Source organism: Cibotium barometz, chromosome 1, assembly GCF_041138505.1.
Source record: "Cibotium barometz isolate CiBa-2024 chromosome 1, ASM4113850v1, whole genome shotgun sequence".
NCBI classification, from domain to species: domain Eukaryota; kingdom Viridiplantae; phylum Streptophyta; class Polypodiopsida; order Cyatheales; family Cibotiaceae; genus Cibotium; species Cibotium barometz.
The window spans coordinates 26,336,950-26,350,929 of NC_141046.1; the positions used below are offsets into that span (position 1 = coordinate 26,336,950).

At 42.5% G+C, this 13,980-nt stretch overlaps 1 protein-coding gene across 1 annotated transcript in view; it reads left to right on the plus strand.

Annotated features, from left to right (window-relative positions):
- LOC147641798 (2-alkenal reductase (NADP(+)-dependent)-like) overlaps positions 1–13,401 on the plus strand; it is a 41,591-nt gene extending 28,190 nt beyond the window's left edge. Inside the window, exons 4-5 of the mRNA XM_086799812.1 lie at positions 12,668–12,750; positions 12,858–13,401. Of these exons, the coding sequence (XP_086655938.1) occupies positions 12,668–12,750; positions 12,858–13,227 (453 nt within the window). The 3' untranslated portion in view covers positions 13,228–13,401. The remainder of the gene's footprint in view (positions 1–12,667; positions 12,751–12,857) is intronic.
- Positions 13,402–13,980: the final 579 nt, after the last annotated feature.

Consider the following 13,980-nt stretch of genomic DNA (forward strand, 5'->3'; position numbering starts at 1 on the left):
ATTATGTCTAAATGTCAACCTCAAGTATCTCCTTTGCATACCCTTGTACCAATGCATTCCAGCATACCCAAAGTATCATGTGGCATCCAATTAGCATCCTTTCAATGCGTCTTGACTCACTTTTGGAAAAAAATTGCCATAACTTTGTTGCATTTGGAAGTGGATCTCAATCAATACAAACCTAATCCAATGCAATCAAAGAGATCAACTATGCATCCTTACATAATCATATTGTGAACCATTGATTGCCAAGTGTCCTTTGAGACCATTGCCACTTGATTAAATTGAGGAAAGTGTTGGGGTAAAGGCACAATGCCCACCCTTATAGTGTGTACAAGCCCATAAGTTATAGTACATAGTACACTTAGTACTTTTAATGTACTAAGTGCACTATGTGTACTAGTGCAATATACATGTGTGATAGGGGAGTCACACACTCACATCTTGATGAGTTGACTTATCCCCACAACTCTCTCTCTCTCTCTCTCCCTTGTTCTCTCTGTGTATGTCTCCCACATGAATCTCTAACCCTAATTCTAACTCTCTCATTCAAGTGGTATCAGAGCTAGCTGTCTTGATCCTCTCCCAACGGCAAGTAGAGCTTATCCAAATTGTGAGGCTGTTCCATGTGAACAGTTTGAAGCTGTATTTCAGGCTGTGGAGCAGGTGCTTACAGATAGCATCTTCGGCCAGCATAGAACAGTGAAGCTTGACGGGCGGCAGGGACAAGTGCTTGGGTCGCTTCACACACCTCCAGTGCAGGGCAGCAATACGTCGACTAGGTGTCAGCGCTGAAAGCAATACGTGAGCGTGGAGGCGGCCTGTGCGAAGTGATGAAGTGGCGTTGAGGCGTTGGTCCAAAGAGCGTTAGCCACAAGGTGTAAGGCTATTAGGCGAAGACAGAACGTGTCCGCTGTGTCCATCGGAATGAGGTAGTTGGCGGCCGGCAGAGACAGCGTCGTGCCACCCGTCACAGGCTGCGTTGTAGATCGGCCGTTGATGTTCTGCCATTGTGCCCGCTGCTTCTCATCGCTCGCCGCCTGCCACTTAGCCTTTTTGGCGAAGCGCCAGCAGCAGCACCGGCTCAAACGCCTTGTAACGCAGACACCTGAAGAAGCATCAGAACAGCAGCTGAATTTGCTTCTTCACTAATATAGCAGCGTCGGTGCAGCCTAACATGGGCAGCTTCCACATGGTCCAGAAGCCATCTTAAGCACGCCTGAAGAGCCCTCCATCTGCACAGTTTTTTCAGCAGCATCAACAGCAAAAATCGACGCCCCCTTTTCAGCAACAGCATCAGATTTTCTGCAACAGCATCAACACAAAGAAATTCAGCCTGCAAATCTCAGAGAAATTCAAAAATTAAGAGGTATTTGCCTTCAATTTTGGGAATTTCTTATCAATTCAATCAATTGAGCAGGTATAGGTGCCGAATTGTTCAATTTTTGAGCAAAATTGGCAAAATTGGGTGACATTGGTCACAATCAGGATCAATTTGCAGGAAATTGGATGTCGAAATTTGGGGCTTTTGATGTATTTGTGCAATTAAACATTCATACATGCTGTATGATGTGAGAAATTGCACATTCGGGCAAAATTGCAGCAAATTGCAGTGCAAATCAAGGGGCTTTTGTGCCGATTGGGTTGATTTGCATGCAGGCAATCGCATTTGATGCTTTGGGCAATGTGTTGATGCCTTACAAGCACTCAATGTGCCTGTAAATCAAGGGGCTTTCATGTATTGGATGTATATGTGGCCAGGGAGAAGCATCGCGAAGACTCTGGATGCCTTCATGTGCGTCAATGTACCATGTATGATCAGCAATTGATCTTAAATCAAGGGGCTTTTCAAGATTTAATGCTTGTTGAGCTTGGCAAAGCAGCAGGCAAGACTTTTATGCTTTGAATCCTCAGAAATCAGCTTGCAGTCAAGGGGCTTTTGCCCAATTTCTGTTCGGAACTGTTGTATGCAGTGTTCGGGACTGTAAAAGTCTGATTTTCACTCATTTGGACAGCCAGGAGAGCATTTAATGCTACTGTACCTGTTGGTACAGATTTGGCACAACTTTGTGCAAGTTTTGGCATGGCTGTACACTGATTTGAGTGAGAAAAAGGTTCAATTTTAGCTGCTGTACTTGCCGGTACAGGTTTGGTACATCATTGGTGAGCACTTAGTACTGCTGTACAGTACTTTGGAAGGGTAACAGAGCACATTTAAGGTGCTGTCCTAAATCTGCAGCAACCAGATTTTGCTAATTTCATCACATACAGTGGGAGAAAAGTTGCATTTGTGCTTCCGCAGTGGGAGATAAACTTTGGGAGAACAACTGTGAGCACTTTGTGTGCTTTTGTTGCAGTGTTTGCACATTTTGCAGGGAGTCAGGCATTGACAGGTTGCATATTGCTATGGCAACCACAGGAGGTGAGAGCTCTTCATTGCTTCACATCAAGAAGCTTGAAGGCTCACATAACTATGATATTTGGCAAACCCAGTGCTACAATGTGTTGCTCCAGAAGAAGCAGCACAAGCCTATCAAAGAAAGGGGTGTAAAGCCCGCTTCTCTTACTGCTGAAGAGTGGGAAGATATGGATGAGTTGGCAAGATCTACTATCATGTTATCTGTGTCAGACTCTTTACTTTTCAGCATTCGTGAAGAGAAGACAGCTTGGGGAATGTGGCAAAGATTGCAGGACTTGTATGCCCAGCAAAGTGCCTCAAGCAAAGTGTATTGGTTGAAGAAACTCATAGGTCTTCAAATGAAGGAAGGGGCATCTATGGCAGCTCATCTAAATGAGTTTAATGGTATTGTCAGCCAAGTTATAAATCAAAAGTTGGCAATGGACGATGAGTTCAAAGCCACTTTTCTCTTATGCACTTTGCCAGAGAGTTGGGACACATTCAGGACAGCCACTAGCAATTCGAATTCTATGCTGTCATATGCAGATGTTGAGGGTGCTCTTCTTCAAGAAGAGATGAACAGGAAAAACAACTCTGTTGGAAAGTCCAATGCAATGAATGCATGTGGGAGATCCCAGCAAAGGGGTAAAAGCCAAGAACGGGGAAGGAGCAAGTCCCGCTCCAAAAAGGATTTGGAATGCCATTATTGTGGCAAGAAGCGACACATCAAAAAGCAATGCTACAAATGGAAAAATGACCAAAAGGAAAAGGGAAAAGGCAAAGACAAAGACAAAGATGAAGCCAAAGATGTAAAGCCAAAGGGCAAAAGTGGAGTCAAGATTGAAGAAATCAATGTGTCACATGCAGGTGACAGTGAGGATGAGGTCCTATTTACGTCTTCACTTGATGCCCATTCACTTCTTACAGGTGGTCATGGTATGCACTCATGGATCATTGATTCAGGTGCCTCCTTTCATGTCACAGGTTGCAGAGACTTGTTTGTCAGGTATACTGCTGGCAATGAAGAAGTGGTTTATTTGGGTGATAACCATGCATGCAAGATTCTTGGCAGAGGTGATGTGAGGCTTGTGTTTTCAGATGGCTCACAGCTTATGCTCCATGATGTCAGGCATGTGCCTGAGATCAAGAAGAATCTGCTTTCTACTGGATAGCTTGATGATGCTGATTATGTTACCACATTTGGTCGTGGAAAGTGGAAGATTAGTAAGGGCTCACTGGTTGTTGCCAGAGGCTCTAAGGTGGACACTCTTTACTTTATGCATGCAGGTGTTTGTCACCATGCTAATGTAAATGCAACCGAGCTGCCGGAAATCTCTATGTGGCATAGCTGGTTGGGACACATGAGTGTCAAGGGAATGGAGCAATTGTCTCGTTTGGGTTACTTGCCTTCTCTAAAGTTTTCAAGTTTTCAATTTTGTGAGCATTGTATATATGGCAGGCAACTCCAGTGCCCCCACAAGAAAGCTCTTGGACAGAAAGATGCTCAGTTAGAGCTTGTGCATACAGATGTATGTGAGATGCCTCAGCTTTCTTTGGGAGGGGCAAAATATTTTGTGTCTTTTATTGATGATGCCACACGCAAGGTGTGGGTTTATCCTCTTCGTTTGAAGAGTGATACATTCTCAGTGTTTCAGAAGTTTGTTGCTCTTGTTGAGAATCAAACTGGCAAAACACTGAAGGCTTTGCGTTCCGACAATGGTGGAGAGTATATGTCCAAACAGTTTCAGGACTTTTGTGATGCTAAAGGCATCAAGAGGGAGCTCTCTACTCCTTATGATCCTCCACAAAACGGAACAACAGAGAGGATGAACAGGACCATTCAGGAGAAGGTCCGTTCTATGTTGTCACATGCTGCGTTACCTCATGGTTTTTGGGCTGAAGCTGTTATGACAGCCGTTCACCTTATAAACAGGTCACCTAACACGAGGCTTGGTGGGAAAGTGCCAGAAGAAGTATGGACAGGGAAGCCTCCATCATACAAGCACTTGAGAGTGTTTGGTTGCGTTGCGTACGTGCACATACGCAGGGAAATGCGCACCAAACTTGATCCTAAGTCTCACAAATGCATATTCTTAGGATATGGTGACAAAGGTGAAATGGGGTATAGACTTTGGGATCCCGTGAATAGAAAGATTATACGCAGCAATGATGTCATTTTTGATGAAACATGCATGTATAAGGAGCCTGCAAGGCAACAGAAGCCTGGCAGAGTCATCTTTGATGATGATGGACATCATGGACAACAACCAAGGGTTGTAAATCAGCCATTACAGCAGCAAAACCAGCCCTTAAATGGTGCTGAAAATGGTCCAAATGGACAGCCAGAGATGGCAGAAGATATCCCTTTGGATATACCACAGTTAGAGGAAATACCGGGCATGATTTTTCAGCCTTATGGCATGGAACAGGAGCCACCAATGGGTGATATGCAGGCTGGACAGCAACCTGCAAATGATGGTCATTGGGTAGGGAGGTCCACTAGACCCTCCAGAGCCTCTGACAGGTTTGTTCCAGGGGTTGACTACTTGATGCTCACTGACTGTGGGGAGCCCTCATGTTATAAGGAGGCTTTACAGAGGGCAGACAAGGCTCTTTGGGAGCGTGCCATGAAGTCAGAGATGGATTCTCTGCACAAAAATGGAACATGGAAGTTGGTGCATTTGCCTGCAGGCAAGAAGGTTTTGCCATGCAAGTGGGTTTACAGGCTCAAAGTTGCACCAGATGCAAAGCCAAGATACAAAGCCAGGTTAGTGGCTAAGGGCTTCAAGCAGGAATATGGTGTGGACTTTGATGAGATCTTCTCTCCAGTGGTCAAAATGACCACACTTAGAGCTGTGTTAGCTTTGGTTGCGCATGATGATCTGGACTTGATTCAGATGGATGTGAAGATTGCTTTTCTTCACGGTGATCTCCATGAGGAGATATATATGCAATAGCCAGAGGGTTATGGAGTGAGTGGAAAGGAGAAGCTTGTATGCAAGCTGAAAAAGAGTCTTTATGGGCTCAAACAGGCACCAAGGGAATGGTATCATAAATTTGATACATTTATGAAATCCCAGAAATTCAGGAGAAGTGACATAGATCATTGCTTATACACCAAGAAAGCTTTGGATGGCAGTCTATTGATTCTCATCTTGTATGTTGATGATATGTTGATTCTCGGGAAATCTCGTAAAGAGATGGATACCTTGAAGCAGAGGCTGCATCAAACCTTTGATATGAAGGATTTGGGTGATGCAAATCACATTTTGGGTATGCGGATACTTCGGGACAGAAATCAGCATGTGTTGTATTTGTCTCAGAAGGAATACATTGGCAAAGTCTTGCAGAGGTTCAATATGGACGGGGGGGAGAAGACTAGTACTCCTTTGTCTCCATATATGAAACTCAGTCCTATGGACAGTCCACAGTCAGATAGTGGCAGGGCTGATATGGCCAAGATTCCGTATGCTTCAGCTTGTGGCAGTCTCATGTATGCCATGGTTGCTACTAGGCCGGACATTGCATTTGCAGTGGGAGTGGTTTCTAGATACATGGCCAACCCTGGCAACAAGCATTGGGAAGCAGTGAAAGGTGTCATGAGATACCTGAAGGGCACACAGGATATGTGCATTTGTTTTGGCAAACAGGATGCATTAGTGCATGGTTACACGGATTCGGATTATGCCGGTCATCCAGATAACCGGAAGTCTACTACCGGTTGTGTGTTTACATTCACAGGAGGTGCTGTGTCATGGATATCCAGGATGTAGAAGTGCACAGCCTTATCTACTACAGAGGCCGAGTATATTGCAGCCACAGAGGCTTGCAAGGAGGCATTATGGCTATCTCGGTTAGTGGTTGATTTGGGTTATACAGGGGATATTCCATTGTTGCATTGTGACAGTCAGAGTGCCATCCAATTGGCAAAGAACCGTGTTTTTCATGCAAAGACGAAGCATGTGGATGTGAAGTATCACTTCATCAGAGAGGTGATAGAGAACAAGCAAATTCAGCTTGTTAAGATTCATACGGATGACAACCCGGCTGATTTGTTGACAAAGAGTTTGCCTCCGGAGCAGTTTGCTCATTGCAGACACTTGATGGGCATTGGATGAGGCTAGTTTCAGCCTTGATATGGCCTTGTATATTATCATGTACATGCTGATTTTTCTTTTCCTTTACTTAAGGGCACTTTGCCTTTAAGTGGGAGGTTGTTGGGGTAAAGGCACAATGCCCACCCTTATAGTGTGTACAAGCCCATAAGTTATAGTACATAGTACACTTAGTACTTTTAATGTACTAAGTGCATTATGTGTACTAGTGCAATATACATGTGTGATAGGGGAGTCACACACTCACATCTTGATGAGTTGACTTATCCCCACAACTCTCACTCTCTCTCTCTCCCTTGTTCTCTCTGTGTATGTCTCCCACATGAATCTCTAACCCTAATTCTAACTCTCTCATTCAGAAAGTCGGTGTAGAGCCTTTGAGGTAAGTCAGTGTAGAGCTTTTGCTTGCCGATCTCCCGGCCAAGCCTTCTCACCCTCTTACCAAAGTTTAAAATCCAATGGCAAGAGTTGAGGCCATGTCTTCACTCCATGTACAGTGTACCTAATTCTTTGATTACCACTTTCCAAGGCACTCATGGCACATCGGATTCAAGACATTCTCCCCTTGGTCTCTCTACCAATTGCCAAGGTACCCTCACCACATAACTAGCTTTCTACTAGTGCAAGAATCAATGGAAAGCACAGAAATGGATGAGAGCATAGTAGACATGCCAATGGCATTTATAGACATGCCAATCATTACAACTCATAGATCCAATAACCTTTTGCTTGTTCCAAATGATTTCTGTCCAAAGCTCCTCACCATGGGCTCGAGTACAAAGAAAGGCATCCACGTTGAGTATGAGCATGAACCAAATCCATCACAATGCATCATTACTCAATGCAATTCCCTTTTTCAATATGCATTCAAATCTTGTCAATCCAATGAAGCTATCCAATCCTTGCTAGAATAAGCTTCCATGGAACAAATTGAATACTCAATAGAAATTTGTGAAGCTCAATGTCTCAATCCATAGTATATGATGCAAATGGATCCAACTAATCACTAATTAGGTTTGTGAAACCCTAATTTAATGCATCATTTTGCTTGTAGCCAAAAAGAACTTCAATTGCAAGTGTACAAATCATTCTCAAGCACAAATGGAGGCACAATTAGCATAGAAATTGAATGCTTATTGAAGATTATGGAACCTCCAAAACTCCATTCTCATAGCCAAAAATCACCATGAATAGAGTGTTAAAAGGCTTGCTATTCAACCCATACATCATCATTGCTTGCTTGTATTTTATTAGGCATTAAGCTCCCAAGATGCCATGGAAACAAGGGGAAAAAAAATGATTGTAGCTCCCACAGGTGAAAAGTGTGCAAGAAAATGTGATTGAAGAGCATGAAAAGCTTCAAATGAAGCACCTAACCAACCTTTCTCAAGATTCGAAGCTTTGCTAAGATTTAAGCTTAGCATTGAAGCTCATAACCTCCAAGAAAAAAAACGTAGACGGGTGCAGTCTCACGAATCATAAAACGTGCAAAAATCTACCATTGAGAACCAGTGCCAAGTTAACTAAGCTTATTGAGAGTTAGTCATACTTAAACAAGCTTGAATGTGAGTCCATTGCTCCACATTGAAGGTGAAATCGTACAAAGAGAATAGCACTAAAACGCTTGCAGAAAAAATACGTTGGCAGTCAAAAATCAGCAAGATATACGATTAATTCACCATTACTTGCTTATATACCCTTCTCCAAGCTTGATTAGGCTTCAATGGATGTGATTAAGCTCCCATAGTCTCGAAAAAACTCAAAACATGGCAGCAACCTAACGGCACACAGATCGCGACCTTACTTCACCAAAGTGCTACTCTACGTGATGTACAACCCTTGCTCAATGTAAGCCCTAAGGAATGGCAACCAAAAGAAGTTGGAAATGAAGGCTATGGCTATGGAAAAGCTTATACATAGGAAAGGGATTACTGAAAAAACGTTTTGATTAACATTCCTAATCAAGATTAGTATATTTCTTCCAATTTTGATCCAAAACTTACTGAAAATTTGATCTCGGTCCCAAATTTGGTCTTGAAATTCAAAATTTGGCTCAAACCTCACACAAAACTCTTAGAAATTAGCCAAATGAGGTTAAATTTTTTGTCTCCATTCTCTTTTCTGTCAACCTCAAGAAGATCGAGGAAAATACAGAGAAATATTATGCAGAAAATCAAGAAAATTGCCAAAAACACATGTAAATTGCTATTTTCTTGTGATTTCTTGTCCAAAATGCATTAGAAAGCTCCCAAAATCAAGATCAAAACTCCCTAGAAACAACAAAGATTAAAAGATTCAACCATCCAATTTTTCATTTCCCATCTTCTTGATTAAGAAAATCAAGAAACTCAAAAGATTTTCAAGAAATTTCAAGAAAGTGGATCAAAATCAAAGCTCTAATACCAATTGAAATGAATTTAGACCAAATATCAAAGAAATCAACACATAAAGTCCACATCTAGTATCCATTTGATAAGCATCAAACACGTATGAGAAATCCATGTGATTATGATGAAAAGAGAAGAAATCCACATGCACATGTAGCAAAGAAGGTATGTGCATAAGGCCTTAGTGATTTAACCTCTCACCATGACAATGGCTATCAAGCTTGCCATGAGCCCTAGACCATGAAAGGCCATCTCTATGAAAGGAGCTATGAGTACACATGTAAGTGTCCAAGGTGAGAATGATCAAAAGATCCCTACAATGAACCCAAGGCCCTATTTATAGTAGCCTTGCCCGTAGTCCATTATTTACATATTCTAGGTCTTAGTTTTGCTTCATTACAGCGTCCCACCCCCCGTCCTAGTTCCCTACCTCCAGGCGTTTCCCATCCCCAAACCCTTCCCCGTCCTCCGATCCATGTGACTATGCCTCAAAGTGTTGCTAACGATGGACAAGTTCTCAGGCAATGGATGATGATGACTATGTGGATCTGTGGAGGAGCGCGGACCACGGAGTGCATAGGCAAGGCAGAAGAACAGGAAACGCATAAGTCGGCTCGCAAGCTCGAGGTGGAAGCGGGCTGAGTATTGCCGGGTCTTGGCGGAACTTGTGGTGTTGGCTTTGCAACTGCTAGTGGTTTGTCGGAAGTATTGCCACTGGTAAGCTAGGCAGTGGTGGCTCACTGGCCACTATTTCCACTGCAAATGGTGGCACAAATGGGCTTCGAGGCGGTGACACAGGCCGCAGCGGACAACAGCAAAAATTCGCATAGGCTCACAAACGTGGCGGGACAATAGGGCGGAGGAGAGGAGAGCTGGTGGGATAGCTTTGATACCAAATTTTGGGATTAGGAGTTAATCGCAAGGGTTTCACAAGAGTGATTAAGCAAGAGGGCACGAGATGAACTTGAAACACTAGGCATACTCATAACATTATAATAATGGTTCTTTTATGGGAGAGACCCCCAACACAAGGTGTATACATATGTTGCCACCACATATGCCACATGTCAAACCATGATGCCAAGTGTCCCTAAGAGGTGTACATCATTGCTTACATAAGATCCTCTCAAGAGGTTGTTTCCACACAAGAACCCACACACCAGCGGTTGTTCACACACGATAGAACCAGTTTATATTTTAAACCTAGAATACTAGGTTACTAGGTGCCTGTTTACACAACCACCTAGCACCTGTTTATTCCCACATTCATCACTATTAATATTTAACAAACTCCTACACGATGCTTTTTTGCTTGCAGCAGTTCATGAATCTCTCATCCTTGTACTCCCCTACTCTAAGCACTTTTAGCATGTAGCTTGATTCATTTTCAATGGAGGCTTTGTAAGTTTGTTTGTTTGGATTTTTGTTTCAAAAATCACACCCACACCTTTCAGCTGAAGTCATCAATGAATGTGAGTATATTTCACACCTTGCTGGTTTGGTATAAAGTTTAAACGCCAACCAAATTTTATTCACAGTTGGCTACTCCTCTTTATACTTTGCAAATGGCAACCTATGTATCTTGCCATGTATGCAACCTTCACAAAAAAGCTGTTGTGAAGTTCAATGGGATCCAATCCATCAACCATCTGAAGCCTTTTAAGCACTATAGGCTATTAACATTGATGTGTCCCAATCTTTTATGCCACAAGTTGCTTTTTTTTGGTGAGGTATCCCTGTGGAGGGGTGTGCGCACAAACCTACTCTAAGCACTTTTAGCATGTAGCTTGATTCATTTTCATTGGAGGCTTTGTAAGTTTGTTTTTCAATTTTTGTTTCAAAAATCACACCCACCCCTTTCAGCTGAAGTCATCAATGAATGTGAGTATCTTTCACACCTTGCTGGTTTGGTATAAAGTTTAAACGCCAACCAAATCTACATTCACAAGTGCTAATGGTTGGCTACTCCTCTTTATACTTTGCAAATGGCAACCTATTTATCTATGCAACCTTCACAAAAAAGCTGATGTGAGGTTCAATGGGATCCAATCCATCAACCATCTGAAGCCTTTTAAGCACTATAGGCTATTAAGATTGATGTGTCCCAACTTTTATGCCACAAGTTTCTTTTTTTGGTGCGGTATCCCTATGGAGGGGTGTGCGCACAAACCTAGTTGGGACTGACGTGATGTTCCTCATGGGTTTCGTAGGTGGTAAGTACATTTGTTGTTTAAGCATCAAATGTACATGTTTACTGCTAAACTTGTGATTGCAGGTGCCCACACCTATTTTAAAGTGACGGGGTCAATTTAATAGTCTTTTGGACCGGGGACAAAGATTATACATGTGGACACCCTTTTGAAATGCACCTATTGGAAGAAAAGAAAATTATTGAAGATTAGTTTACTGTAGAAAGGTGCTGATTTGATATATTGGAGCTAGGCGCCTTCATCGGAGAGCTGGTTGACTCCTTCCAAGCTCTCTCCCAAGTTGATCATCAACTTCCAGGACTAGTGCAACACTTTTAGGCGAGACTCTGGTTGTTTTGGCACACTTTCACACGAGGAAAAGCTGAAAGTGAGTTTTAGGGTTTTCAAGGCATGAAAAGCTGATTATTTGATACTAGGGCTGGACGAGTGCTGCATGGACGCTACATATGGACATGTATGCATTGTACGGACAATGTATGGCAAGTAGGGACGGATGTGAAAACATCGGTTGGTGTTTTGGCACACTTTCACACGAGGAAAAGCTGAAAGTGAGTTTTAGGGTTTTCAAGGCATGAAAAGCTGATTATATGATACTAGGGCTGTACGAATGCTGCATGGATGCTACGCACGGACATGTATGCATTGTACGGACAATGTACGGCAAGTAGGGGCGGATGTGAAAACATTGGTTGGTGGTTGCAGAAGTGAAAACAGGTTAAAAACAGCTTAACAATAGCTAAAACTGCATAAATTTTGGCCAATTTAGGGTTTTCATCCTTATTTTCAGGGCTGGTTCAACTGGCCGTACAAATTTATAGGTTTGGTTACTTGGAGCAATACAGGAGGTTGGAAAGTGGCAGTTTAATGTATAAGAGGTGATACACAAGTTGAGAGATGGGGCAGAAATGATATACGTGGAGGGCACGTGACTGGTTGAAGACCATCTGTAGGGCAAAGGTATTTGTGGATCTACATGTGCAAGGCACATGTGTTGAGAACTTTTTGCAGGTCAAAAATACTTGTGCAGATAGAGGTGGTCGAACAGTTAGGGTTTTGGCTGTACGGTTGCTGATTGTACAGATGTAGGGCTGATTGTTGGCTGTTCTTGGACTTCACAGGACAAAGGGGCTTGGGTTGGCGCATGATTCCGGTCCCAACTGTGGTGCACAATTTTATTTCAGTTATTTTTCTGCCATGATTAGTGTTTTACCTTGTTTACCATTAATTGATTCCTTTGTTACATGCCTGCCATGTTACATTGGGTCGCATTCTGATGTCACCACAGAAAGCAGTCGATGACATCCAATGTGTTGATGTGGTGTTGGAGTGCCATGTGGCACATTAGCATGCAAATGTCCTCTTGCAAAGGGGTATTCATGGGGTTTGAACTCCCCATTGAGATTCAAAGGCTCCAACCAGTGTGCTATTACCTTGGAATAGACCGATGGTTTCAATTCTTGCATGAATGTTTTTTCAAACACAACTTTAGGCATTGTTGATAGTTTTATTCAAGTCTTTGAGTAAAAGAGAAATGATGTGCCTCTTTTCATCCTGTAGATCAATTTGCTGAAGAATAGGCTGGGTTTTGATGACGCTTTCAATTACAAAAAGGAAACTGACTTAACGGCAACTCTAAAGCGGTGAGTGCATCAAGTTAAACTTTCAGTCAGAAGGGTAATCACAGACCTTAAAAGTTCCCTGTTCATGCTGGCCCTGAGTACTGCCTGTGTGACCCTATGTAATGCAGGTACTTCCCACAAGGCATAGACATTTACTTTGAAAATGTGGGTGGCAAAATGCTAGAGGCTGTACTCTTCAATTTGAGAGTGCATGCCCGAATCGCCGTATGTGGAATGATTTCTCAGTTTCTTGTAGGTGAAGGAGAGGGTATTCACAATCTCCCTCAGTTGATTATCAAGCGTGCCAAAATGCAAGGGTTTCTCATGACAGACTACTTGCATCTCCAGGAAGAATTTACCAAGAAGGTGATTGGTTATTTAAAGGAGGGTAAAGTCATCTACATAGAGGATTTTGTGGATGGGTTAGAAAATGCTCCATCTGCCCTCATAAGGCTCTTGCAGGGTAAGAATGTAGGTAAACAGGTGGTTCGGCTGTGACTTGAGCTTCTCTTTTTGGAGTTGAGTTTAGGGCTCAGTGAGTATATATACCATTCAAAGGTTTGATGGCTAGTTTATGCCGTGGCTTACTATTGTGCACTACAATTCACTCAATCTAGTGTTTTAACTCAATTTGTTGCTCTAAATTGCACTTGCTCTACTTTGACTTAGAAATTTATTCTAACAAGTAGTCCATATTCTTAGCAACCAATTTTAAAATAATCGAGATGGTCTGCTATCTAAAGATAGAGAATTGTGTAGATATAATAATGTTATTCTTAGCAACGGGTATTTGTAGGTGTGAATTAGTAGTTTTGAGTCACCCTTATCATGATGCACAATAACCGAGGCGACGAAGCTAATGACAAAAGACCGAGATGATGAAGCTAATGACAAAAGCGTTTCTCTGCTCGAGTCTCAGGGACGAGCGTGCTCGTCTCTAACCCCGGCTCGAAAAACCAAAACAAAAATATGAAGGTGTGTTCTCAAGTTCAGTCTCTTTTGCACCTTGCTCGTCTATAAAAATGAAGACTTAGATTAGTAACATGCTACACAAGGGCTTCACTTCTTCTCAAGTTCATTGCTCTTGTTTAATAGAGTGGACAACTATGTTCATTCTACATGGCAAGAGACCTCTTTACATCGTCTAAAATCTTGAATGTTGCAAGAGTAAGCTAGAAACCTTGATCTTGTAGAGTGACTATACACGATTAAGTTATTGAAAAAAATCCTATTCCTTATGTTATCACCCAT